The sequence below is a fragment of the Bombus terrestris genome, chromosome 3 (assembly GCF_910591885.1).
Source record: "Bombus terrestris chromosome 3, iyBomTerr1.2, whole genome shotgun sequence".
NCBI classification, from domain to species: Eukaryota; Metazoa; Arthropoda; class Insecta; order Hymenoptera; family Apidae; genus Bombus; species Bombus terrestris.
In genome coordinates, this window is record NC_063271.1 from 11,477,825 (window position 1) to 11,502,775 (window position 24,951).

General features: G+C 39.0%; 1 protein-coding gene across 3 annotated transcripts in view; it reads right to left on the bottom strand.

Moving 5' to 3' along the window:
* Positions 1–9,822: 9,822 nt before the first annotated feature.
* Positions 9,823–24,951, bottom strand: part of LOC100648816 (protein Tob1) — a 123,827-nt gene continuing 108,698 nt past the window's right edge. For all 3 annotated transcript variants that reach the window (XM_020868691.2, XM_012321138.3, XM_012321139.3), the window contains one exon: positions 9,823–24,935. In XM_020868691.2, coding sequence (XP_020724350.1) covers positions 24,305–24,935 — 631 coding nt within the window. In that variant the 3' untranslated portion in view covers positions 9,823–24,304. The remainder of the gene's footprint in view (positions 24,936–24,951) is intronic.

A 24,951-nucleotide genomic window follows, 5' to 3' on the forward strand; every position in this document is an offset into this window, starting at 1 on the left:
GTGTTTGACTACTATGCAAATTATACAAATTTCTTCATCGATATTTTGCACGCACACATATTTACCCGTATTTTTAAAATTTTTTAAATTAACGCAGATATCTGACAGAATGAGAAAAAAAGTGGAACGCCGAAGTCTTACCTATGAAGAACCTTGAAGAGAAGCTTGTAAAACCACTATCATCTTGTTCAGGCAACAAAAGATTGTCGAGGTATTATATATATATATGTATAGTTAGTTATAGGAACTTGGAATTCAATGATCCACGTTCCATGTGGATATTGAATTAGACTGTCTCACGACTGGAACGCAGGCGTCCCATAAAAGATTGAAGTTCTAACACACTGATTTGATCGTGATAATGTTGCAGACGAGGCATTGACACGCATTGGGTTGTTCGAACAATTTGACCCTGACCGTTTCACGATGGAAACGCCTCTATAAATCTGATCTATCAAAGTTGTAAGTGCTACTAAACTCCATAGTATCGTCGCTAGTCCCTACTTTTGTATCCTCGTACGAATCAATTATAAACATACTTTTAGCGGTTGGGGTCAATTATGCGATTCGACTATTTAATGAGACGAAGATTTTATAAGGATTGATTCTGTTTCTCGATTGTAGCTCGTTTAATTGGCATCTAACTTATGTAACGTGTGACGCTATGTATATATACTGGCGGTCATAAATATTAAGACATCTACTGATATTCACTATAAATTAAATTTTCTAACTAATCTACTATCAATCAATCTTTTTAGTCGCAACATATGTGCCGTGTAATCTGAGATGTTATATCGTTTCCAGTTAAATGTAACCAGTAATCTTTAACACTTATGGCTGACAAATTATTCATCTTGCACTGCAACAAGTTTTCCGCTGCTAGATGAGATCTACGAAAGATAATTTAACAAATGTTATAATTGCAGTAATTTTTGAAGCCAACGATACGAACCAATCTCTAATTATTTAAAAATGTGAAAAGAACAAAGTTTTTTAAGAGCCATTTGTCATTCATCAATTCAAACACACCTAATATTAAAAAACTAAAATTAAAGCTTCCATTTTGCCTTGCAATCCTTTTCCTAGAAAACTTCTCAATTACAAAAAACAACATTCTATACAATCCATACTAGATATCATTTCCTAATGAAAATTAAAGATTTGCAAAAAAAAAAAAAAAGAAAAAGAAACAGAAATTACCAAAAGTCTAATTACGTACTTTGAAACCGTACTGTAAGGACTTTCTACGATTCGCTCCAGTAGTTTCATTCAAATCCCATTCCTTTCTCCTCCAAAAGCCTCAAGACAGAGCAAATTGACGTGAACCAACCCCTACAACTACCATATCCTTGATTCCGAACCGTAGATCCGAAATAACGAGTAATTATTCAGTGACCATGATTCGACACCGAATGACAAACGGACGTTGAAATTGCGATCGAAGGCGTTCCTTGACGCCAGTTCGATCGAAATCGAGATCAACCGCGTTTGAAACGCGCGTTCCTCGATTCGGGAAACGTTGACCGCTCGTTCACCGCGATTACGTCACCGTCGATCGTATCCAGCCGAGGCTGAATGGAAACGGGGCGTCACTCGATCGATGATCCATCGATCAACGTCATGCTTTGACACGGATCTACCGTGACTGGACCGACACGAAGCGTTCGTTTGTTGGCTAGCCTTAACCGTTGCCTGTGGTACAATGCTCGGTACTTTACTCGGTAAGATGGTGTAGTTGCGCTGTTCGAGACTGCTCGATTAATTAGGCACCCTCGAGTGACACGCCGTTGCCTCGCCGTTTAATTAATCGATCACGAATGTCCTGGACCCTCGTGGATCAGCAACTGCGACCCTTAGAGAATTGGAGAGCGATGGCGACTGCTGGGGGAAAAATTAAATTGGAGGTGTCTGGAGATTGGTTTGGTAGCTTGGAGAAGTTATTATGGCAACGGACATAGAAATATTTGGAAATTGTTTGCGAAATGCTGGAACAGCATAAGCGCAATGAGATATATCGAACAGAAACATCTTTAATTAATAATTTTAGGTTTTAAACTTTCAGGATAATTAGATGATAGATTCACATCTATCAGATGATCATATTTGAGACTCTTTGGATTTTGAGTTATGTAGTTTATTTGTTCAAGGCAGACCCGAAGAGAGGGTGATGATCGATAAGTGCTAAATTAGGCAGCTGAAATTCTGACAAGACACCATACATTGTATACTTCGTCGTTGACGAGCGTTTTATTGAAAAGCTGTCATCTGAAGAGGAAGAGGATGAGATATAACAACAATACATTCGATACATATCATCTTGTTTTAGAAATAAGTAATAACAAACGTATTCCATACGATATTTGCATTGTGATATCTTACCTCAATTTGTTTCGTGTTACCGTTATTAATTCACAATTTGAGCAATATGTTTTACATACTATATATATATTAAGGCTATCCTTTACAAAATAGCGTTTGAATTTCTGCATTCCACGCTTTCAGTTTCAAGTTATCATCGTTCAAAGTCACGAAGCTCCAAGCTTCGCCTTTCGGGACACTGTCAGTTCATCTACATTTTTTACAACTTTCCCATCACATTTGCCAAAAGTGATTGCACTCTTATGACACCTTAGAATCTATTGAATCTATAGGATTCATATCTATGGAATATAAGAATATAGGAATCTATAGATATAGAATTAGATCTATAGGAGTATGATGCCATATTAAAATTTCCTTCTCGTCCTTTTTCCATCAAGACAAAAAATGAACAATTTAATTGAAATTTCGCGAAACCCAAAGTATCACAAGTATGTTATCTTCAATTACCACTGTTATTATGAATTCGCCACTACAACACTTTCTCACTATTGCAAAGAGGCTCGATCCGAACGAAATTCGATTATCCTCCGCATGCAAAGAAAGCTGCTCCAAATCAGCTTTTCTCCATGGTAATTACAATGTGATTCGTCCTCGAAGCAAATCGAGTTAGCGTCTCTGCCGAGACATGCGAATCACCGCCACTCGTAGATTTTCTGACACTCGATAATGCGATCGGCAATTATAACACACCCGGTAAACCTGGTCACGGTCGACACAGCTTCTAATCGAATTATCTTCGTTCCAGCTTGGAAATCGATCGTAATATATATATATCGCTTCCTCAACTATTTTCTGTCGAACTGACATTGAGCCGTGAGCAACGGATGGAAGAGCGTTCTCGATTTCCTTCGGACGTAGCTGTACACTACATTCCTATTCTATTGCGAGGCGTTTCCTTCCCCGAAGGAAATGAATAGGCGGATTTGTTATTCATGACGTGTCGTTGATCTTGTTGGCACGGTATTTAGAATACCAGCTATTTCTTGAGATCAGTATTGGTAATAATAGGTTTATCATATTATTCAATTTTATGAGCAAACGAGGAAGTTTGGAGCTGTCACGTGAAGCTTGTTCTGTATGTAATATGTATTAGGTCAATGCATATGAAATGTCGCTTTCTTCTAACAAAATTTTAATTGAACATAGATTTTTCAAAATGACATACGTGTCATTGAATCTTCACAGTTTCACATAATAAATAATTTTTATATCATTTTTCTAATTCATGTAGGTTCTCTAGAACATGATACGTTTAATCAAAGTAATTTCCACATTATTCGATCTAGCCTATTCTTCCAATGACAGAATAGTTTTATTATTTCAGGTGAATAAGAACTATCGGTTTTAAAATAAAACATTTTTGTTAGATTCTTTTAAAATAATCTACACGTTCTAAGAGTTAAACGTTTGTTGGAATGAAACTGTTACAGTCTCTTTTAAAAATCTTTAACATACGCATTTAGAAGGTTCAGTTACACGCACATTGCTGCATGTTGTTTGTACCAAATCATTGGAATTTTGTCAAGATCGTGTACAATTCAATTGTCGCTTCTTCGATTGTCGATTTTTCTAACAAACGGGCAAGAAGATAAAAAGTGAGCCATTAAAACGGCTCACGTTGAGCCAGTTTCGTGTCTGTTGATCGACACTTCAACGACCTCGCTCTCAATGCATCACCGCGTGATGCACATGCACTTCAGTCTCCTGGCAATTGCATGATCATTTCCCATTGGTCGTTGCGGCGTACTCGATTTATGGTGTACTATTATTCCCGTTGATCGTTTCTATCGACGACCTGTTCTTTTATTTTTACATTACATTACTCTGACATTTTTCTCACAAAAATAACACTCTCGCTTTTTTCTGCACACCGAAGATTATTCACAGACGTCATTCTCAAAATATTCGTCGAATTTTTCAAAACGACTTTTCTGCTTTATAGATTATAAATAGAACGAGTCTGAAGCCTCAAGTTATTCAAAATTGTTCAACGTTTCTTTAAAAGTTCATACGTGGTGAATGTTTAAGGCAAGTATGGTAAATCGATATAGTTGATGAAAATATCGAGCACGTGTGGCCTACGTCTCGCGTTCTCTTTTCGAAATCGTTAATCCACCGGTCGAAAACGATCGAAGGGGCTGTAAAGCGAGACGCTGCACCTAATATCACTTTACGATATCTACGTGCCACTGATTTCTGTAACGTTTCGCAACATAGTGTTTATGAAGTAGGTAAATTTGCGATTGTAGGTAACGTCTACAGTTGCTAGCGAAAGTATTCCTATACTTACCGTAAAAAACGTCTACAAACTCTTTTGTACGTATCGTACGAAATATTTTGATATTTCATTAGCACTATAATGAAACGCGACCATGATTATATATATTCGTAAGATTTGAACTCAAATTTGAAAATATATATAAAAGTTGCAACATGTTTGCTGGAAACTTGTATTCAGTAAAAACGCTAATATACCTGCAGTGTGAACGTCACCTTAAAGGTAGCACCGCTGTATACCGAGACTTATTGATATTGTGTGGTAATTAGCTGTTTAGATATTCTTGTAATCTCTGCAAAATATTATTTCGATGGTCCACTGTATAAATACTGTGTGTCTACTCTTAGCGTTCAGAGAAAGAACAGTTTTAAAAATTAGAAGATAATTTAAAATGAAGCTTGACTTTAAATTATAATTAAAGTGTGAGTGTCACCTTAAAGGTAGTGCCGCTGAATACCGAGACTTATTGATAATGTGTGATAATTAGCTGTTTAGATATTCTTGTAATCTCTGCAAAATATTATTTCGATGGTCCACTGTATAAATACTGTGTGTCTACTCTTAGCGTTCAGAGAAAGAAGTTTTAAAAATTAGAAGATAATTTAAAATGAAGCTTGACTTTAAATTATAATTAAAGTGTGAGTGTCACCTTAAAGGTAGTGCCGCTGAATACCGAGACTTATTGATATTGTGTGGTAATTAGCTGTTTAGATATTCTTGTAATCTCTGCAAAATATTATTTCGATGGTCCACTGTATAAATACTGTGTGTCTACTCTTAGCGTTCAGAGAAAGAACAGTTTTAAAAATTAAAAGATAATTTAAAATGAAGCTTGACTTTAAGTTATAGTTAAACTTGAACTAAACCTTATAATGAAACTTTGTGTATTGTACTTATCTTTGCTGTTATATTTATCAATGCTGTTATAAAATTGATTTTAAACTGTGCATCGATCCCTTTAAAGATGGATTTAGATGGATCATAGTTCTTAAAAATATCTTACACCAGATATGATAAACATTTCCGACAAATTTAGATTTATTTGATAAATTTAGATTGAATGTGATTTTTACATAACATAAGGAAATAGTCAACAACTGTTTGTTGCATACTAAAGCATAAATTTCACAAAGAATGGACATACAGTATTTGCACAGCAAGCCATCGATATATTCGTTTCAAAAATCCTGCGGCTTCTATATACATTTTCAGAATCGTTTCAAATCTTATAAATACGATATTGATAATTGGGTGCCATCACAACGTTAACGAAATTTTGATATGTTTCGCCTGACACACGTAAGATATTCATCAAAGGTATCGACAAGCGAACCTTGCGAACCATCAGCCATCTGATCCAGAAAAATGATTTGAATTGAACTATGACAGAGATCCTTGAGAAGCTTTCCAAACATCGAAGAAAGGAAAAAATGCGGTAAAGAAGACAATTTTAAAGATTATCCTCGGCGTACCAAACTTTGAGGGCATCCGCAAACCGGTCACAAGAATCCAATTGCGACGGAATCGGATTTACGTAACGCGGCGATCACGCGAAACCATATACGCGACCATCGACGAGTAGCAGCGTTCGCTCGTTCGCATCTGGTCGGTTCTCCAATTTCAAGGCCGTGCGTACGTGTTACATAAAAGAGTTTACGCGATGCAGAGGCCGCAGAATCTCGGAGGACGCGAATTGTTCCAGAATCGCGATACTCGATCCGACGAGGCGAGGCTGTCATTTGCGTTACGAATAGGTGACAACGCGAGGACCATTTGAAAAGCTTACGGATTGCAAACTTACAGATTAACATTATCGTAGATAGATATTAACTTAGCTTATGCTACGTGTAGATTAATATTAATATAATAATAGTGATATATCATTTTTGTACCGATTCTATTTCACGATTTGTTTTATAATTATTGAGGATGTAGGATACAGGATGCAAAACAGAAAAATCAATTAGGTGTATATATTGATATTAAAGGCAATCATCGAAATATTCAAAATAAAGAAGCAATTACGCCAGGTGGCGGGTAAAAGAAAGTTTATAAAATAAGAAGTATAAAAAGGCATGATTTTGCAAAATGCATTTATATCTAACGATTTTGAAAATATACCGCCTACTTGTGTGTTAACTGTCAACTTTAAATTCACACAATTACATTGTATTTTATTTAATATGCGTTTATATATCGAGGTTGATCAAAGAATTATACAACTGGCTGTGTATTTCGTATTTGTTTCATAAAATATGTTTCCTTGATTTATAATTTTCAAACTATCCGAGTGCGGCGAATTTATTTTTCTCCTTCTCAATTGACAATTTTGCGTCATATCGAATATTTAGTGTATATATTGTACCTCGAATATTTGACTAATATTGCACGCATTATCTGGTCGCGAAATTTTCAAATGGCCCTCGTAAATCGATGACTGTATCGTTGGCACACAACATTACTTATTATTGTTATCAGTGCTGTTATGCACGTCGATATGTTGCTTAATTTACGGCAGAACGTATTCGGATCTTGTAAAACGCTGAATAATTTCTACGGTTTCTTTGTATTTTTACCTTTCGCTAATGAGCTTTTATAGTTTTGAGACAAATGCAGATTCGTGAAATTCGAAACATTTCAAGAGAATTGTAAGGAATGGTGTCGATGTCATGCAGGATATAGTAAGAAATTTATTTGCTGTTATTATATAATACCGCTTTATAAGACAGTTAATTATAAAGAAAGGTGGCATATAGAGACTAATCGAAACTTGGTAAGATTGTAAGAAGAAAAATTTGTCACGAATAGGCTGGAAAATTGAAATTTAATTAAAACTTCCAACGAAAATATTCGGACACTAGCATAACTTTGACTCCTATGAAATAAATATAGATAAAATAACAAAGATGTTTCGCAGTATATTGAAGTATTAGGTCGTCCGAAAAATTTCTTTCGTTTTATAAGGAAATAATGGATGCACAACAATTTCCGTTTTATATTATTTTATCGAATTACGTATGATCCATTTTGTTCTATCAAACTAAAGATCACAACGTTCGACAGATTAGGTTTCATGTTGGTATAAAGATGCGTTGTTGTAAAAGACTGGTCTGTAAAAGAAAGACACTTTTCGGACAACCTAATATGTAGATGTCAGGAAGTAAATAACTGTTGATTTAAAGCAAACCGTTGTTTAAATATGAAAAGAAATATTGTTTTGTATATCTAAATGGTTTTAAATTTAAAATGGTAACTTTTTTTCTAAAAGTTTAATTTTTTTTCCGATGCCTTTTTTGTTCCGTAACACGTTTTACTGTTCATCATCATTTACCAATTTTTTTTACGTTTTCCTATTGTTATCTTTTCCTAACTTTACGGTTCAGTTCCTAAACACTAATTTACGTTTCTACTTCCGCAAACAACTCGTTGTTTCAGTTTGATAACTGAAATTTATAACGTATCGGAGTATTCTCGTAAATTCTAAATTCATTTTTCTTCGGTTCTATTCTTTTATTGTCAATCCGAATATTTTCGAAACACGAAGATTCACTATATTACGTTTCATTTAATATCTAAACAACGTTTCAAACAAACAAAGTTTCTTACTTTCTGACATCTATGTACTATACTCTAGTATACTACAAAACATCTTTGCTATTTTATATGTATTTATTTCAGATATAGAAGATAGAAGTCAAAGTTATGCTGGCGTGCGAATATTTTCGAGACCGACCGTATACGTATTTCCTAAATAAAGCTCGTAATATTAACATTTATTTTCAACCTCCATTCGAATACACCTCCGTGATGCCAAAGAGACCTTAAATACGCCTCAGCAAGCATAACGTCACTGAATTAACAAATAAAACGTAACGTCCATTTTCATGAAATCCAGACAATAAACAATTTTCCTCTTGTTACCCATTTAATAAATAATTCAACAGGAAGGCAAAGTAACGAAGATAAATTATTCTCTCGCATTGAAAAAGAGTAAAAGCCAAAACAAAACGGAATCGCTGCCATTAATAAACCATAGCGAGGTATCGAAGTGAAAAGGAAAAAAGAAAGACATATCGATCGACCAGCGAAATCGAACGCGTTTCATCCCGATACGGTGGAAAATAAATATTTTTTCCTGCCCGTTTCCACGCGTTTCGTATGAAATTCCACTTTTCACAGCCAGACAACAACGAGTAAACAGCGAACGGAAAATATTTCGACGAACGTACATGTATCACGGTCGAACAGTCGTGTTCTAACGAAATATCATTTTGCAAACGTATCACACGGCGATCTCCGTTGAATTAATGCGACAAGTATGCCAACTCGCGACCGTACGATATCGCATCGCGAGAATTTCAAAACGAATGCAAATAAATTTCTCGATACGTTTTCCGCTGGATTCTGATCAAAACGCCGATTCGTTCGTCGAATAACCGTCGTATTCGCAATTTTGTTCATTGTGAAAACGAAAGTTCCTAGGACGACAACGAGAGATCGCGATGAATTTAAGGCTTGGAAAACGTAGGAGGCAGTTCGAGGAGGAATTTCAAAATCATAGGAATTTTATAGAAGTGTAGAACAGATGGTAGATGAAATGTTGAAGTGTTAATTTCCGTCTCATTTTTAAGAGCTGTTGCATGTTTGGTTTCTTATTTAGATTTTGATCGAAGCCATTTTAGGATTAATGATTTTATTACTCAACTTATAAAAATGATAGCTGCGTGTTAATCAGTGTATGATAGTCTTAATCAAAGTTTCAAAGGAGGATTAAGACAGTAACCATCTATCGATTAGAACGAGCCGAAGAATTTAACTTATATGTGAACACTCGGAGAATTCGAAGTTCACAATTTAAATTTCGATTACAATTTAAATTTGTAAACTTGCAACTTTTATGAAAATTTCAAGCTCCAAGGGTTTTGAATTTGAGCCTGAAATTAGCTTCAGTTTTGCATTTAAACACTATCTCGACTCTCTTGAAGTTACTTAAATCGAACATAAATGAATTATTTATTTTCGACCGCCCACTCCAATCATCCCGAGCAATTGGATTATATTTAAATTAACCATTCGGACTCCAAATATCATATTCGTCCGATTCTGTTAGTGAATTAGCATTTTTCTATCAACTGAAAATAAAAAAAACATCGCTCATCTTTTTATTCAGCAGCTTTTTTATTGTTTTAATTATAAAGAAGTAACAAAGAATAATAATTTCATGATATTACCATACTTTCTCTCTCTTCGTCGTTCGCGCTCGCACACTCTCCCTTACACGCTCTCTCTACGAGCTCTCTCTCGCTCTCTCCCTTTCATTCTTCCACGCTTTCTCTCTCTCGCTGTCTCTATGTATTTATATCAATATTATTTTAATAGATATACTCATTCACGTATTGAATATCGTGGCAAATATATAGATAAAGGTTTCATCTAACGTTCACACGTCGTGGATTAGCGACCGTGCAACAGAGACGCGTCTCTATCTCCTCCCTTCCATTTCCAATCGTCAAATCCGCAACTCCAAGGACTTCACTTTGCGCAAAATTTCTCTGACCTTCGATCTTTAACATGTTTGGCTATGCGCCAGGTCAACGCGTATTTTTAAGTTATACGAGCAAATGAGAATAAAAATGAATTATCTAGTGGAATAATCATGAACAAATGCATAAAAATCCACAGTCCACCAATATAGTTCACGTGCTGTAATACTAAAACAAAGGAATTTTCAAACAGCGAAATTGATCACTTGTTATAAATGTCCCGTATCTCGTAACAATATCGTGACCCAGTAATGAACGTTTCGATAAACATTTTACACTTCTCTTTTGCTTAACAGTCTCTTTTTAAACAATCCATTCTTCTCACCTCTCTTTCCAACTGAAAATAGATGAACAGAAAAAAAACAACTATTGTTAAGGAAATATGGGGAAGGCAGACAACCGGAAGTCCGTTGATTCGCGGGTTTAAGATTGATGGTCGCGTGTCGAAGGAGGCGCTGCACGGAAGTGTCCGTCCCAGTCAAGAAATTTCCTCTTGACTCGTCGCGACACTTCGAACGGACCTAATGACTGGATATTCGTCGCGACTTAACCATACATCGATTCGCGGAGACGAGTCGCTGGGTCTCGAAGGAAACCGGAAATCGGACCGGAGAACAGGATCTGCTCGGTCGTTTCTTCAAGGTTCGATTCATTTTTTCCTATCACTTTTCTTTGTCTCTCCGACAAGCATTTTCTATTCAACTCTTGAATTTAATTTCGTTATTCGGTTATTAATTCAAGATTCGATTCATTCCTCCCTTGCCTATTCAATAGAAATACGAAAATAGCTTCTTAACCTTAAACGTTGCGAAAATTTCGTCAGTTTATTTGCTTATTTCTTTTTTTTTGCTAGGGAACTCCTTCTTTGTTCTTCTTCTTCTTTTTCGAGGAAGATGCTTTTGGACTGTTCATTTGTAATGATTCGGAACATGTTGATGGAGATGGACGAAACTCGCAACGAGATAACAAAAGAATTTTCCCAAACTTCCTCTAAACTTTCAAGGTCCGCAAGGTTTTCGTATCGCTTGGATCGCTAAGTAGTTGGAGGATACTGATACTGTGTCGAGGTGTGTATAAAATTTCTATAAAAGTCGAGGAAAACTAGTCTAAATCGGCAAATCTATTCTGCGTTGTTGTATCAAAATCAATATCAACGAATAAAGTCCTTCCAACTGGTATTTCAAGCGTCCTCATATATTTCACGATCCTCTCGTCGAATCGGATATTAAAATCGTATAGATCCTGCCATTGAAAATTCCTAGCTTCTTTTTTTCACCCATTCCCTGCTATTTACATTGATCGTAAAACGAAATTAAATTCGACGAGAATTAATTCATCAATTCGGTTCCATTCGATGAGAAGCAAACCTCACCGAAATTTGGTTATTTTCTCTCTTTTTTAAAAAAATATAAGAAGAACTTTGAATTTCTGCTACCATATAGAATCGACTCGTGCAATTTTCAAGCTCGGTTTTAGAGAAACAAGCGCGTTCTGCAAGACGTACGATGATAAAACACGTGCCTCGGTTTCCCCAGAACAGAGGACGAGGCTACGTTTACGTAAATCCATCGAACGCATTATCTTCTCCAAAAATGTCGATCAAAACTAGAAGACACTATCAACGAATTGGCTTCGGTCAATCGTTCGATGATCATTTGCGTACGTTGCCGTGGTTTTGCTTTGTTCTAGAAAGCTCGTAATGCTTCAACTAATTATCTCAAAATATACTTTACTAAAAATCTTACATTTTCTCGTCTTTGTCTCTCAAGAATAGAAAACTGGCTTGGTTTTTTTTTTTTTCTTCATAGAACGTAATGCTTTTATTCGAAAAACCATTGAGCTAAAGATCGATCTTAAAGCGTGTTACAGCAAAATACGATCATCTTTCGTTATCGTCATCGATTTTTCAAACGAATATTAGGAACAACCATCGGCTTAATTCGCGAGAAAAAACGCACACTCGATTATCAAGCGATACGTCGACTCGAAGCACGTCGTTGTCATAGATCGTTTTGAACACGTGACTGACCGGAAGCACTGTCGAAATCCCCTGGCTCGTTCCGGTTTCCGACGACAATCGTGCGCGTTCGCTCGCTCAACTAATAGAAACTCGACAACATTGAACTATATCGAGAATTATCGCCTAGACTACAAAATTCCAACAACTAATTGGGCGCCTCCTATCGAAGAAACTAATGTGTACTAATACCAGGCGCCCTCCCCTTGACCTCATCGACGCCATCCTGGATCTTCTCCCTTCGATCGTTTTTTTTTTTTTTTTTTTTTATAATAAAGAGATCTGCCACGAAACTGCCCCCTCTCGGTCGGGTTAATTGTCTATTTATTCCTGGGCAGAGTACCAATTGTTTCTGTCGTCCATTCCAATCGATAATTAAAATATTGTCGACTGAACCTCTTCCTATTAAACTTTATAAAACAGTAACAAACTTTAACTTAATAATATTTTAATATTCTATCGAAGTCAATAACTGAAACGTCCTTGAGCGAATATTCTTACAATGAACATCGTAAGATAGTGGAATATGGAATATCATGAAATCTTATTGAAAATCTAAAATAAATTTCAGCAAAGTGTATCTATGGATCTAATATCAAATTTGCAAGTTTCTGCACGAAGTTCACTCTTCTTAAAATTGTCATAAAAATCTGTAGTGTCGCTGTTTTACTGAGAAAAATAGCTTGATAAATCAAGTCAGCAATGCTTTTTATAACGGAACAATATCCAGAGATTCTAAAAGTGCAGAGATATTTTATTTTATTCCAAAACTAAAGTTCACCAGAGGATTGGACTCTGCCCAAAATTGGCGAGAGAGGGAGAGAGAGAGAGAGAGAGAGAGAGAGAGAGAGAGAGTCGCGGCACGAGCTGCAATTCAAATCGATTAATGGAGGTCCGAGCGACATGGGCGGGGATTCGATCCAGGAAGCGAGATTGATCGGCACCACCCTCGTCCGCCGTATTTGCACGAGAAACTATATGTAAGAAAGAACACTCTCTCGCGGAAAACGAAAAGTTTCCTCCATTACCGCATGCACGCTCGCATATACGCTCATGCAGGCAAACAATCAGGAAACGTTCTCTCTTATTCTTTCCGCCATTTCCTCTTCGCCTTATTAAACCCATTCGCTCGTTCTTGTACGCGTGAAACGAAATTTTCTTGAAACTTTTCACGACGGATCTCCGCAGCCAAGTACAAGGAAAGCCACTGAACGATGGAGACACGAAACAACATCGCGAAATTAACAGCGCACCTTCGATCGTTCGAATCGATAAATAATGACACACGTTGATCGATCTACATTGATCGAGGAGGGTGATCGTTTTCCTGCGAAAAGTCGCCATTTGTAATGTAATGTATAATTTTTGGCGACTTTTAAACGCGCGTGAAGCTCGATCGAAGCTTTCGTAAAAGAATCTGCGATCTAATTTCTCGTTTTTTTTTTTCTAGGATTCCATGAACATCGAGCTTGCCCGGAATCGACGGTGTATTTTTTTCTATAAAATTATAAAACATCTGGATCCGTTTTCATCATTTTTTCGTTCGTTTCACCTCCTCGATCCTTTGTTGATTTTCTTTCGAAGCGTTCACCACCCTCGACCGCTGTTCGTGCTCCACGAATTCGTGTCTCGGCCGGAAGCGCATGTCGCTTCCGTTCGCCAAGCGGCTCTAGCGCGCGATGTCCTTAATTAATAAAATGAACAGCACGCCGCTGCTTCTCTGGGCTTTACTAAATACGACTAAACTGGTTGTTGCGAGGTTTCCACTGCTGTCGCAAAAGTCGCATAAGTTCTCTTTGGAAGCGATCGCGCTACGTCTTTCTCGTTTCTTTGTTATTTTCTTAAAAATGTCTTTCTCTTTTCTTTTGTTTTAAAGAAAAGAAACACGTGGCTGCGCGCCGGTGTTTCGATGGACGTGCGACAAAAGAGTGGCATTTATACGGAAACAAGGTCGACGAATGCGGTACAATATCTAAAAAATTGATAGCAGTAGAGTAGCAATAATATTAATAAGAATAATCATTTTTATATAAGAGTAATAAGAATAACGAGATAATAGTAGTAGTAATAGTAGTAATAAACAAAGCATTTGACAAGCTGCAGAATACAATACAAAGGTACAAATAATAGGGAACAAAAATCCATTATCATTATTCTCGGGACATTGGTCGTGTCACGAAATTAACATAAACAATATGTATTTTGTGAGATTGTGTGTATGTCTGTGTGTCTGTGTTCACGAACAGGCTGCATACAGGCGCATTGTATCAACGCACGCGTCTTTTACGCTTTTTCTCTTAACGTTTTAAACGAACAGCATCTTTCCTGGCGTCCCTCTCGATCAACGAAAGGACGATTTTTCCTACTTTTTTTTTTATCAACGATCGATTTAAATATCGTCAGTGTTTTATCAATGCGTCACGAGTTTTTTCGTATTCTTTCTCTCTTTTACACATACTCTCTCTCTCTCTCTCTCTCTCTCTCACACGCTTTCACCGTGTTTCCTACATGACACTCTTCCATTTCGTTTGCTTTCCAAACATTTCAAGCAATCACTCAGAATTGTTCTGCCCACAATTTTATTCCCTTTCCCTTTCCACCTGTTCTTCCATTCGTCCTTTCTCTCTTTCTCTTCGTACGCACAAACACTGTTCCGCTTTTTGTGTCGTATGCTTCGATATTTATATATATGTATATATATATATATATATAAAAATACAAAAAATAATTTACAAAATGATATTATAAGTATATTACACGCGAGTTTCATTTTTATCTCACACTTGTCTATTTTTTGGTTTTCCCTTCCCACCTTCGTTCGATCACGTCCCTAGATTTCAGCCGGTGTGTTACTTGTCGATAGTTCGTGTCTTCTATGCGTATGTGTACGTGTATGTTAGTATGTGTAACGTGTACTTTCATCCCTCTCTTCTTTCCTCCTGTATTTTGTTCCGAAAGTCACTAACTTCTTCTCTCTTCCTTCTGAAAGAACGGCTCGAAAACGCTCGAAAAATTTCAAGAAACGCTTCTGTCAATTCTTTCTCTCTCACGCATCCATTTCATCCTTCTCAACCTGATGTTTAATTCAGAACAAGCAACACGCCGAAAACTCTGATTCTCTTCTTCTCTCTCTCTCTCTCTCTCTCTCTCTTTTATCTCGTTCCCATTTTTTTTTCTTGGATTTTTCGTTTTTTTATTTTGCTCTTTTGGTTTATCTCCTCGTTAAACAAAATATAATGTAGCAGTGTATGTATATGTATATAATATATATATGTATATATAATCGATATTTTCTCATATAAGTATGTATAATGCTCTATACATATATATTTATACTTTTATATATATGCACGTGTCCTCTATTTGTATACATATATATATCTACATATATATGTATATATATATGTATTTGTATATTAATAACGCATTTGTGGGATTCGTAAAGAGATATAGAAAACAAATCTGTTACAACAGAATAAATTATCGTAGTTGTATCAAACCACTGTATTATTAACAAAAATATATATATGTATATATATAGCAATATGTAATATATTATTTGGAGGAGCGAAGCACGCTGGTATAATCAAATATATCATACAAAAAAAAGGACAAAAAGAAACAACAATAACAAACTATCAAAAAGAAAAAGAAAAGATTAAAATAAACGATAAGAGAACAAAAAGAAAAAAGAAAGTGATTCGTGAAAAGAGTCACCTTAAAAACTAAGAATATTCGCGGACGTCGCCGATCGTTTCGCGAAATCGTTGAACAATATCATTGTTCTAACAAACGACCTTTGTCAACGATCAGCATCGTGCGCGCGATCGATAGATCCACCATAGATAGATCTTTAAATCGATGCAACGGTAAGAAAAAAAGTGTTCATGTATATAAATATATATATATATAAATACATATATACATATATTTATATATATACATATTTATAGCTTACATAATGCACACGTAGTAAAGGTAAAACGGTTTTCGTACAAAAATAAAGGAACAAAATCTAAAGCCAACAGAAAATACATCTCAATTACAATAATTCTATATATAATCAATATTAATAATAATAATAATAATAATAGTAATAAAAAAAGGATAAGAAGTAGTATAAAGGAAACAGCGGTAGCGGTTGAAAAAGGTACCTATATACAGATATACATATATAGGCGCACAGTGTCTCGCTGTTTGTCTCGCTTGCAGACATCCTCATGTTCACCCACTTGCACCATTTATTCTTTCTCTCTGTTTCTCTCTCTCTCTCTCACACGCATACATTTTCATGCACATTCGTACGTACACGTATCATTAAATCGTCTCTCGTTCTTCCATTCGATACGAGTGATAACAAGTGTAACACGTCCATAAAAAAGTGGTAAAACGACGATACGGTGGAAAGAACATAGGCGCGCACATATGTAAACCGCCAGCGAACAGAACGAAAAGGAAAACGCGTCGCGTTACGCAAGGGGTTGAGAAACAAGGGATCTGCACCTGAACCGAGAACCGAGAAATTTTCTCGCGTGGTCCTCAGCCACCGGAAATTTCGTTTCACCGCGTTGATCTTTCGTTTCTTCGCATACTCTGGTTATGCGGTGCTTCGAACGATCGTCGATGCACCGTTCGCGACTAAATTCATCGAAAATTCACGCGATTCGCATCCTTTTATTCGCACACGACGCATACACATGTGTATTCTATCTTTCTCTCATTTCACGCTCTCATCTGTCATTATTCTCACACTATTATCTCCTCTTTCTTCTTGTTTCTTTTTTTTTCATTTTATCCGGCCTCTCTGCCGCTTGTTTCATCCCTCTCTTGCTACGTACGAAACGATGAAGACCGGGGCCTGGGGTGGGGCTTCGGAGAAGGGGCATTTCGTAACAGTTACATTTAGGATGCACTTACACGAGTAACATAGTTGCTTGTTTTTTTGGTTTTTCTTTACCGTTTCGACACCGAGAGTGTGACTTGGGTGGGGTACAAAAAGGTTTCTTCCATTCTCTCGTTTCTCGTAAATCTCTTCCTGCCCGGAGGGCGTAGCTTTAGAGTCAACATGGCGCGTCGCCCTCCGGTCCCGCAATCGAGGGTTGATCCGTCCATTTCCGGTTCTCCACGAATGTCCAAACGATATTTTCTTCTACATCGATTGAGTCTTACTTCCTTGTTTAGCTCTCGTGTTTGGTAGGTATAGGTATGTTTTCGTTACCGGGTCAGGTGCGACCCCGTGCAGAACCGGTAATCAACGGGGCAGCCCTCTTCGCCACGCTGTAATCGAGGTACAGCTCTACGCGGTATGTGTGTGTATATATAATATATATATAATATATATAATATATAATTATATGTATATAGTTTACATTCAGCAAGTAGTTAAAGTATTGAAAAATATATATGTAATTAATTACAAATCTAATGATCATCCTCTTGTTAATTCATTACTTGGTAGAATAATCGATAGGTTTTTTTTTTTTTGGGTCTTTCTTTGTGTTACTCTGTGTGCATGTGTGTGTAAGTGTGGGTCTGTGTTTCTGTGTATATGCTCGTGGGTGTATGTGTATGTGTATGTGCATGTGTGTGTGTGTGTGTGTGTGTGTGTGTGTGTGTGTGTGTGTGTGTGTGTGTATGTGCGTGTGCGCGTGTTGTAGCTTCGAGTGTGTCCGATACACAAAACGCATATTTAATATTGTTTTCTTCCATTCAGCTTTTCGTTTTGCTCTACTCTCGCTGTTTTAGCATGAAACGGCTTTCTCTTTTCAACTGTGCCTGGAGATCGTACCACGTTTGCTCACTTCCGCACTGACACGCGTGTGCTAGGCGCCACTGCTGTTCACATCGTTCTCTCTCGCTGTGTGTGTTATTATTCTCCTTTTGTTACTTTTTCCTTTTTTCTCTTTTTTATATCTAGCTTTCGACAGAGAAGAAAAGTCAGAACGAATCGATGATATACCGTTTCGAGTTGCTTTGAATTTTTTTCTGTTCCACTTTTTTCTATTTTTCTCTTTTTTTTTGAGTGATCCTTTTTTTTTTAATTACGCGTGTCAGAGCCACGCACAATTTTCCTATTTTCTTTCTCTCCTTCTGTGTCTCCTCTAGCCAACCTTCCATCGCTTCTCCACTCTATAAATGTATGAATATATATTATATCTAATATTGCAGTGTTCGGTTATCGCTATGACATTAGTTACGTTACCACGATTACTTGTTTCTCCATTTACGGTTAAAAAGACAATATCAATCGCTATAGTTTATAGACACATGATACTTTAAAGAGACAGATTTACCGTTTGTTACGTCTCTCTCGCTCGCGCTCGCTCTCTCGCTCTCTCTCGTTACTTCGTGTTATTAATTAATAGTTTACTTTTTTTTATTCTTTTTCGTTTACTTCTTGTGTGTCGTGTACCCGAGTTGCTTCGAACGGTTATTCAGCTGTGTCCTGTGTGTGTACGTGTGTATGTTACGTGTCTGTGTGCGTGTGTGTATGTGTGTATGTACGTATTTTTAACCTTAACCACTCGTCGTCATTATTTTTTTTTTCTTTTTTTTTTGTTAACGAATACATCCATTACAGATTATGGAAAACTATGCATAATTTTTTTTTTTTTTGTTTCCTTGCTTACAAAGTGTTTCATTACAATCGTATTGTAATCGTATAATACTATATGTTTATCTTTTGTGTATCTCAATGTATGCTCTATATCAATATCCCGTTCTTTTCTCTGCCCTTCTCTACCTCCTCCCTCTCTACTCATTTTCTTTCACATATCGCGCGTCACATTAACCGTTCCATCTCTCCATTCGTCCGCCGTTTCGATTCAGTATCTCTCTCTCTCTCTCTCTCTTTCTCACTCCCTTCCGATTCGTTCTTTTTTCCTTTTTTTTTTTTTGGTTTTACTAGAAGAGTATACATCGTGTACGTGTGTTTGATTCTTCGCTGAGCTGAGCCTCTCGTCTCAAGCCGAGATCCGCATTTGATTCGCAACTTATTGCAACGCTTGCTTCAACGCCTTTCCTACCCTTTTAAATCCTTCTCGCCATTCCACTCTCCTTCTTTTGATCGTTGAAAAGGGATCGCGACGCCCCGAGACGCAAAGATCGACGACCAAAAAGCGCGACGAATTTGTCTCTCTGGGATCTCCTTTCTTCGGTCGAATCGAGGATATTCTCGCGGGTTTCATGGCGAACCCAATTCGTTCGATTACAAAGATTAGAAAAATAATCGGCGCGAGAAGCTCTCTGCGGTTATCTCTGCGCGTCTCGAGGCTAAATCGTCGATCCATCGATCCTCACGTTCCATCAAAGTTGTTTCTCTCCGCGGAAAACCAACGATCCACATAGTAATCGGACCTACAATTAGATCCGAATACGAAGATGACTTGCGTCTTCCGCAACGAACCAAACCTCGAAAATCGCGATTCTCCACTTCTCTTCCACCTCTTCATTCTTTCAATTGATTTCTCTCGCTCGTTCTCTCTTGCTCTCTCCAATCTTTCTCTCTTTAACAATAGCAGGTACTAGCATAGCTACCACAGTCGTACGTATCGTTAATAGTTACAATTAAGTTTAGATATTACTAAAGGGTACTGATCTCCCGCCTTATCCTCTCACGCCTCTGTTCCCCGCGCTTTCTCGCCCCCTCTTTACCCTTGTTAGTTCCGCGGTTAAAAACTTGTTTTTAGCACCCCTCGCGTGGCCGGAAACCTGCCGACTTGCTCGTCATTTCCATCTTTCGTTCGATATTTCCTCAAATCCCAAAATTTCCAATTGTTCCTAACGCGAAGCTTCAATTTAGCTTCGATCTTGTCATCGATCCTTTTTTGTACATCTTTCCTAGATCTTCAGAGTGACGTGTTACTGAGAAAGAACCACGACTCTTCGATGACACACGTTATCTATCGAAGAATTCTTTTTCTCTCTTGGGAAATCTTGTGTGATTCTCGATGTAACACGCGACTCGAGTGTTAGAGCATCGGATGAAGGTGAACGAAGGCATCGATTCGTTTTCAGAGCCGGTCGATCGCTACGATATTCGGTCCAAGACGGAACGACCGCGGTACAGGAAGCTGCTGCTTAGCGTCGGTCATACAAAACTGGCTATATAAAAATTCGTACGAAAGAACGATGAAAGTTACGCCTAAAAATTATGCTACTTATACACTTACACGATACAAAGTCACGCTAAGGTTTCGAAACTAGTCTAAGAGAGGACTCGGTTGGACCGAGCTGATCGACCAACGCAAACGTCATCTATCCTTCATCGTTTTATGCTGTTAAGAAAAAAAAAAGAAAGAGTAAAAAACAGCACACGAGCTAGTCGACAATCTCTGGCCGCGCGTATTCCGTACGTTTGTCCCACGACGACAAGATTAAACACTTTTTAATACTTTTAGCACCTAGTGCCCGGCCCGCGGCTCGCGACACCTCCGCCATCGTTGCTGTCGTGCTTTTTCTACGCTGCTCGACGGACGAGAACGACCATGACCCGATCTGACAAGCGATCGAATAAGAAGAAATTATGATTCATCAGGTTAATCTCGAACGCTGACTTTTGGGTCTGTAGTTTGCGGTCTTGCGTTAAGCTATTGGACATTTTTTGAAACTTCTTCGCTAGACTTGTTTTATACTGTATGATTTTAGGTGTCTTACCGATCAAATGATTTGATACTGTCACTGTCCGTTTTTAAATATTTTAGATCATTTATACAAGTGGAATGATGATTTCACAGTGCCATAAATATGGTTTTTATTGAGTAATCAACTTATCTTCTACTGGACGTTTTTAGTTATCTCAGATGGTTTGTAAGAGTAGAAGGTCGATTAATCAACTTGTCTTATGCTGGACGCTTTTCGATATTTCAAATGGCTTGTAGAAATAGAGCAGTGATTTCGAGATATTATTTGCTTGTTGAATATGGAATAATCGATTTGCCTTATACTGTGCGTCTTTACATATCTCAGATTGGTTTGTAGTAAGTACTTCTACTTATTCATTATGCTGTTCAGCCAGCTAAAAGTATTATTAATTTTCTTTGAATCGAATAATCAATTTGCCTTCTACATTTAGATATCCAAAAACAGAATTGAAATAATTTCATACATGATCGATCTCTTAAAGATAAACGTACAAAACAGTCCAGCCATGCTTCCTCAATCGCTAGATTTTATCAACTTTTCTCGGTAAACTTATTCGTCAAACAGACAATATAGCGATTTAAAAAGGTGCGAAATCTATCATACATCGATGAAAACAGTGACTATCCTCGAAAATTGAACTTGTCCCGTATAACGCTCATCGCAAAAAGCCCGCAAGCGTATGAACGCCGTGAGGTGTGTTCGGGGTCACGAGCACGGTCGTGGCACGGCCGTCGAGGACAGTAACAGTGGCCTTTAATAACGTAATCACCTAATTAATCTCGCGAACGCGAACCGGCTGGTTGCTCGCTGCTCCAACCCCTTCACCGCCGTGGCTTTGTTTCCCTTCCGATGCGTCCTTTGTCCTCGATCTTCCAACATCGTCAAACCGGAGGCGACTAACGGAAGTTTGAATAATCGTTTTGCCTCCGCCAGTAGGATCGATATAAGGTATATATATATATCATATGAATCGAAGGAGAGCCAGAAGCTCGATAGCGGTGGAATTAAGAAAGTTTACGAAAGTTTACAGACGTTTGCTGATGTATCGCGAAGTTTGCCCACGATCGGATGATGTTGTTCCGTTTCGAGAATCTCAGCGATGTCCGGTTGAACGTCATAGTTGCATAGGATGGGGGAGAGGACGTCACGTTGAAAGGAAATCGCGCCCGGAGAGATTAAACTCGGGACCGGAAGCGGTACGGTTTCATAAGCGGGGCAGCGACGCAACGCGGCCATATTCCCGTTCGTGCGAACACGCCGCCACTCTCTATCTCTTTTTCCCTTTCTACCTCTTCCGCTCTCTTCTCTTTCCTTTGCTTTTTTCACTTTTTTTTCTTCTCCTACGCTCTACTGCATTTATTATAAAAATAAAATGTAAAATCGTACCGAGGACGAGTTCTCCGAACGGTATTGGAACTGCGAGCACCATCTGCGTCTCGATCGAGAAAGAATCCCACGGCAGCCGTCTTCGCGTTCTTCGTCGCATTTTAAACCGCTTCTAACAACTTTCCTCTTCGTCTTCCTTTTGTCCTCCTTCTTTTTCTCTATTTGCTCGTTCGCGTATATTTTCTGTTCGATCGTTCTTCGGATCGAACAAGAGGAATAAACGGGAAATGCGTGTACGACTACGACCGAGGGTGTTCGTTCGTCGATGGTTCGACAGAGCGGATACAGGCCGTCCCTATACCGTTTCGCGACAACCCGCAAAGTGAGTGCATATTTTGAATATAATACATAGGCTCTACAGATATATTCAATATCAATTCTCCGACTATACCAGTGAAAAAATAAATTATTACACGTTGGTAATATCTGTGTGTACGTGTTGGTGAAGTCGTGCGCGATATTAAGTGTCCGCACACCCCGCCCTCCTGTGTCTTTTGCACGGACGCGTGATGCACGCGTGTGTGTATCCTGTGTCTCTGTGTAATATGTGTGTATGCGATCGTGAGTGTCGCCAGCACGCCACCAGCCAGGCGGGGCGTTCCGTGTGGTTGAATGTAGACGTTATGTGTTGTGTAAGTGTGTAGATCGCCAGGTAAAATGTTTCGGGATTGAGTGTGTCCATTGCGTGTGAATCTGGCCCGTGTGAAATTTTACGCACGCTGTTGCACGTTTCTGTGTATGTGTGTGTGTGTCTCTTGGCTCTTTCGCTGTCCCAGGTGTGGACGCTTGGCGCATCGTTCGACATTTTATATTTTTCTCTTTCTTTTTCTCTACCTCTCTGAAACCCCGAACAAAAATCACGAATTGGTCTCTCTGTGTGATCTATATAGAGTTACGTGTACATTCTATTCTCGACAATTTTATTTTTCCAGCTTCTTTCAAAATGGCCTGCCCAGTAGATTAAACGAGACACACAGGGAGCAGCCATTCATCGAACGGGCGCCCAGCGCCATCTCAATCGGGGTCCATGGTGTCCGTATTGTTGTTTTACAGTTACAGAATATTAGATACACGCGGTTTTCTATTACGTTAGTCGGTTGCGAAGTTCGCGTTCGCGAGTCCCATCGCTTCGAACAGTCCCTCCTCCTCTTCGTTCCTTCACCATTCTTCTCCTATGAACGTCTTGCACGCACGCCTCAGCACACAGGCGCACCGAATTCGAATCCCTCTATACACGCTCTATATAATCTCACTCTCACTCTCTCACACGTTCTCTCTTTCCTTTCTCTCTCTCTTTCTCTCTCTTTCGCACTCTCCCGCTTTCGTTCTCTCGTTCTCATTATCCCTCTATCACGCGAATAGTCTCGTCGCCTTGACCCGCGCGCGCGTCGACCCGGTGCCTCTTCCGCAGTGCTGATTGCGTCCTTTCTGCCGAAGGTATCTCTTTTCTTCCGCTCCCTGTCTCCCTGCCTTAATCTACACGTTGTTCATACATATACTATTGGCTGTCCATCGTACGAGAGAGTATCACTTAAGAATCCTCTCTCGGCCATCCGGAATAGGATCGAATGAGAAAACTGGAGTCGATGAGTTTTGGATGCTTCCTTGATGAAAAATTCATCACCGTCAGAGTATCACGACGAAGATGTTTAAGAAGACCAATCCGTTAAGGATTTGGCTATGTAGAGGTAACATGGCGGCTTCCGGTCGGATGCTCCTTTTGCCAGAGAGAGACAGAGTGGGAACTATTTAGTGGGTGAGCAGGAATCTCGACGGCATCGTCCGCTGCGTGCGCGAGAAGCCCTCCAATCAGATGGTGCAAGCGAAATCGGGTTTGTATATGTGTGTTAGGGTTACGGAACCTAGACTCTGGACGACGTCTCGACGCATGAGGGAGAGACTGGAACGTTGTCATGATGACCAGGAACGGTTACAATCGACCCGGTCTCTCAGACGATCCTCCGGCTGTCCTCCTGCCTGTCTGGCGAAGCAACAGAGGAGCAGGCGCGAATCGAATCGCGCCAGTCGCTCGGTCTTCACTCGCGCGGGGTATTAGTTAGCTACGAGGAGATGCTGGTATTGGCTGGCCGGATACGGCGCCACGGAGCCGAGACCAAAGTTGTTCAGACCCTCGACAAGCGCTGTTTTATCCTGTTGTTGGCCAGAACCGTTCACGTTGCTATTCGTCGCGGCTGAGCCAACCGGGCCGAGATTGCCGGCGCTCTGCGAGTTCCCATTGCTGCCTGCAGCGTTGCTGGTTCCGTTCACGCTGCCACCGTAGAACTGGTGGCCAGCGATCGTCGTTGGATCGAGGTAAGATGACGGGAAGTTCACGCCTGTGTATAGATCAGCGGAGAGGTAACCACCGTGGCTGGACGAATCGAAGATGTTGCGATGAGGAAACTGAGGATGATACGCGGCTGGACCGTGCTGGAAGAAATACGCGCTTGGATCTGCGTGTTGTTGACCGGCACCAGTCACTAAGCTTCCTGGTGACAGGCTGCGACTCCGAGGAGAGCTCTGCGACACTGGCAAGCCACCAGTAGCAGCCTGCTGCTGTTGTTGCTGTTGTTGTTGCTGTTGTTGCTGTTGCTGTTGGTGCTGTTGGTGATGATGATGATGATGGATCTGTTGCTGCATGGCACGTTGCTTGATGTAATTCGAGAACTCGGTGGGGGACATTCTGAAATTATACGATT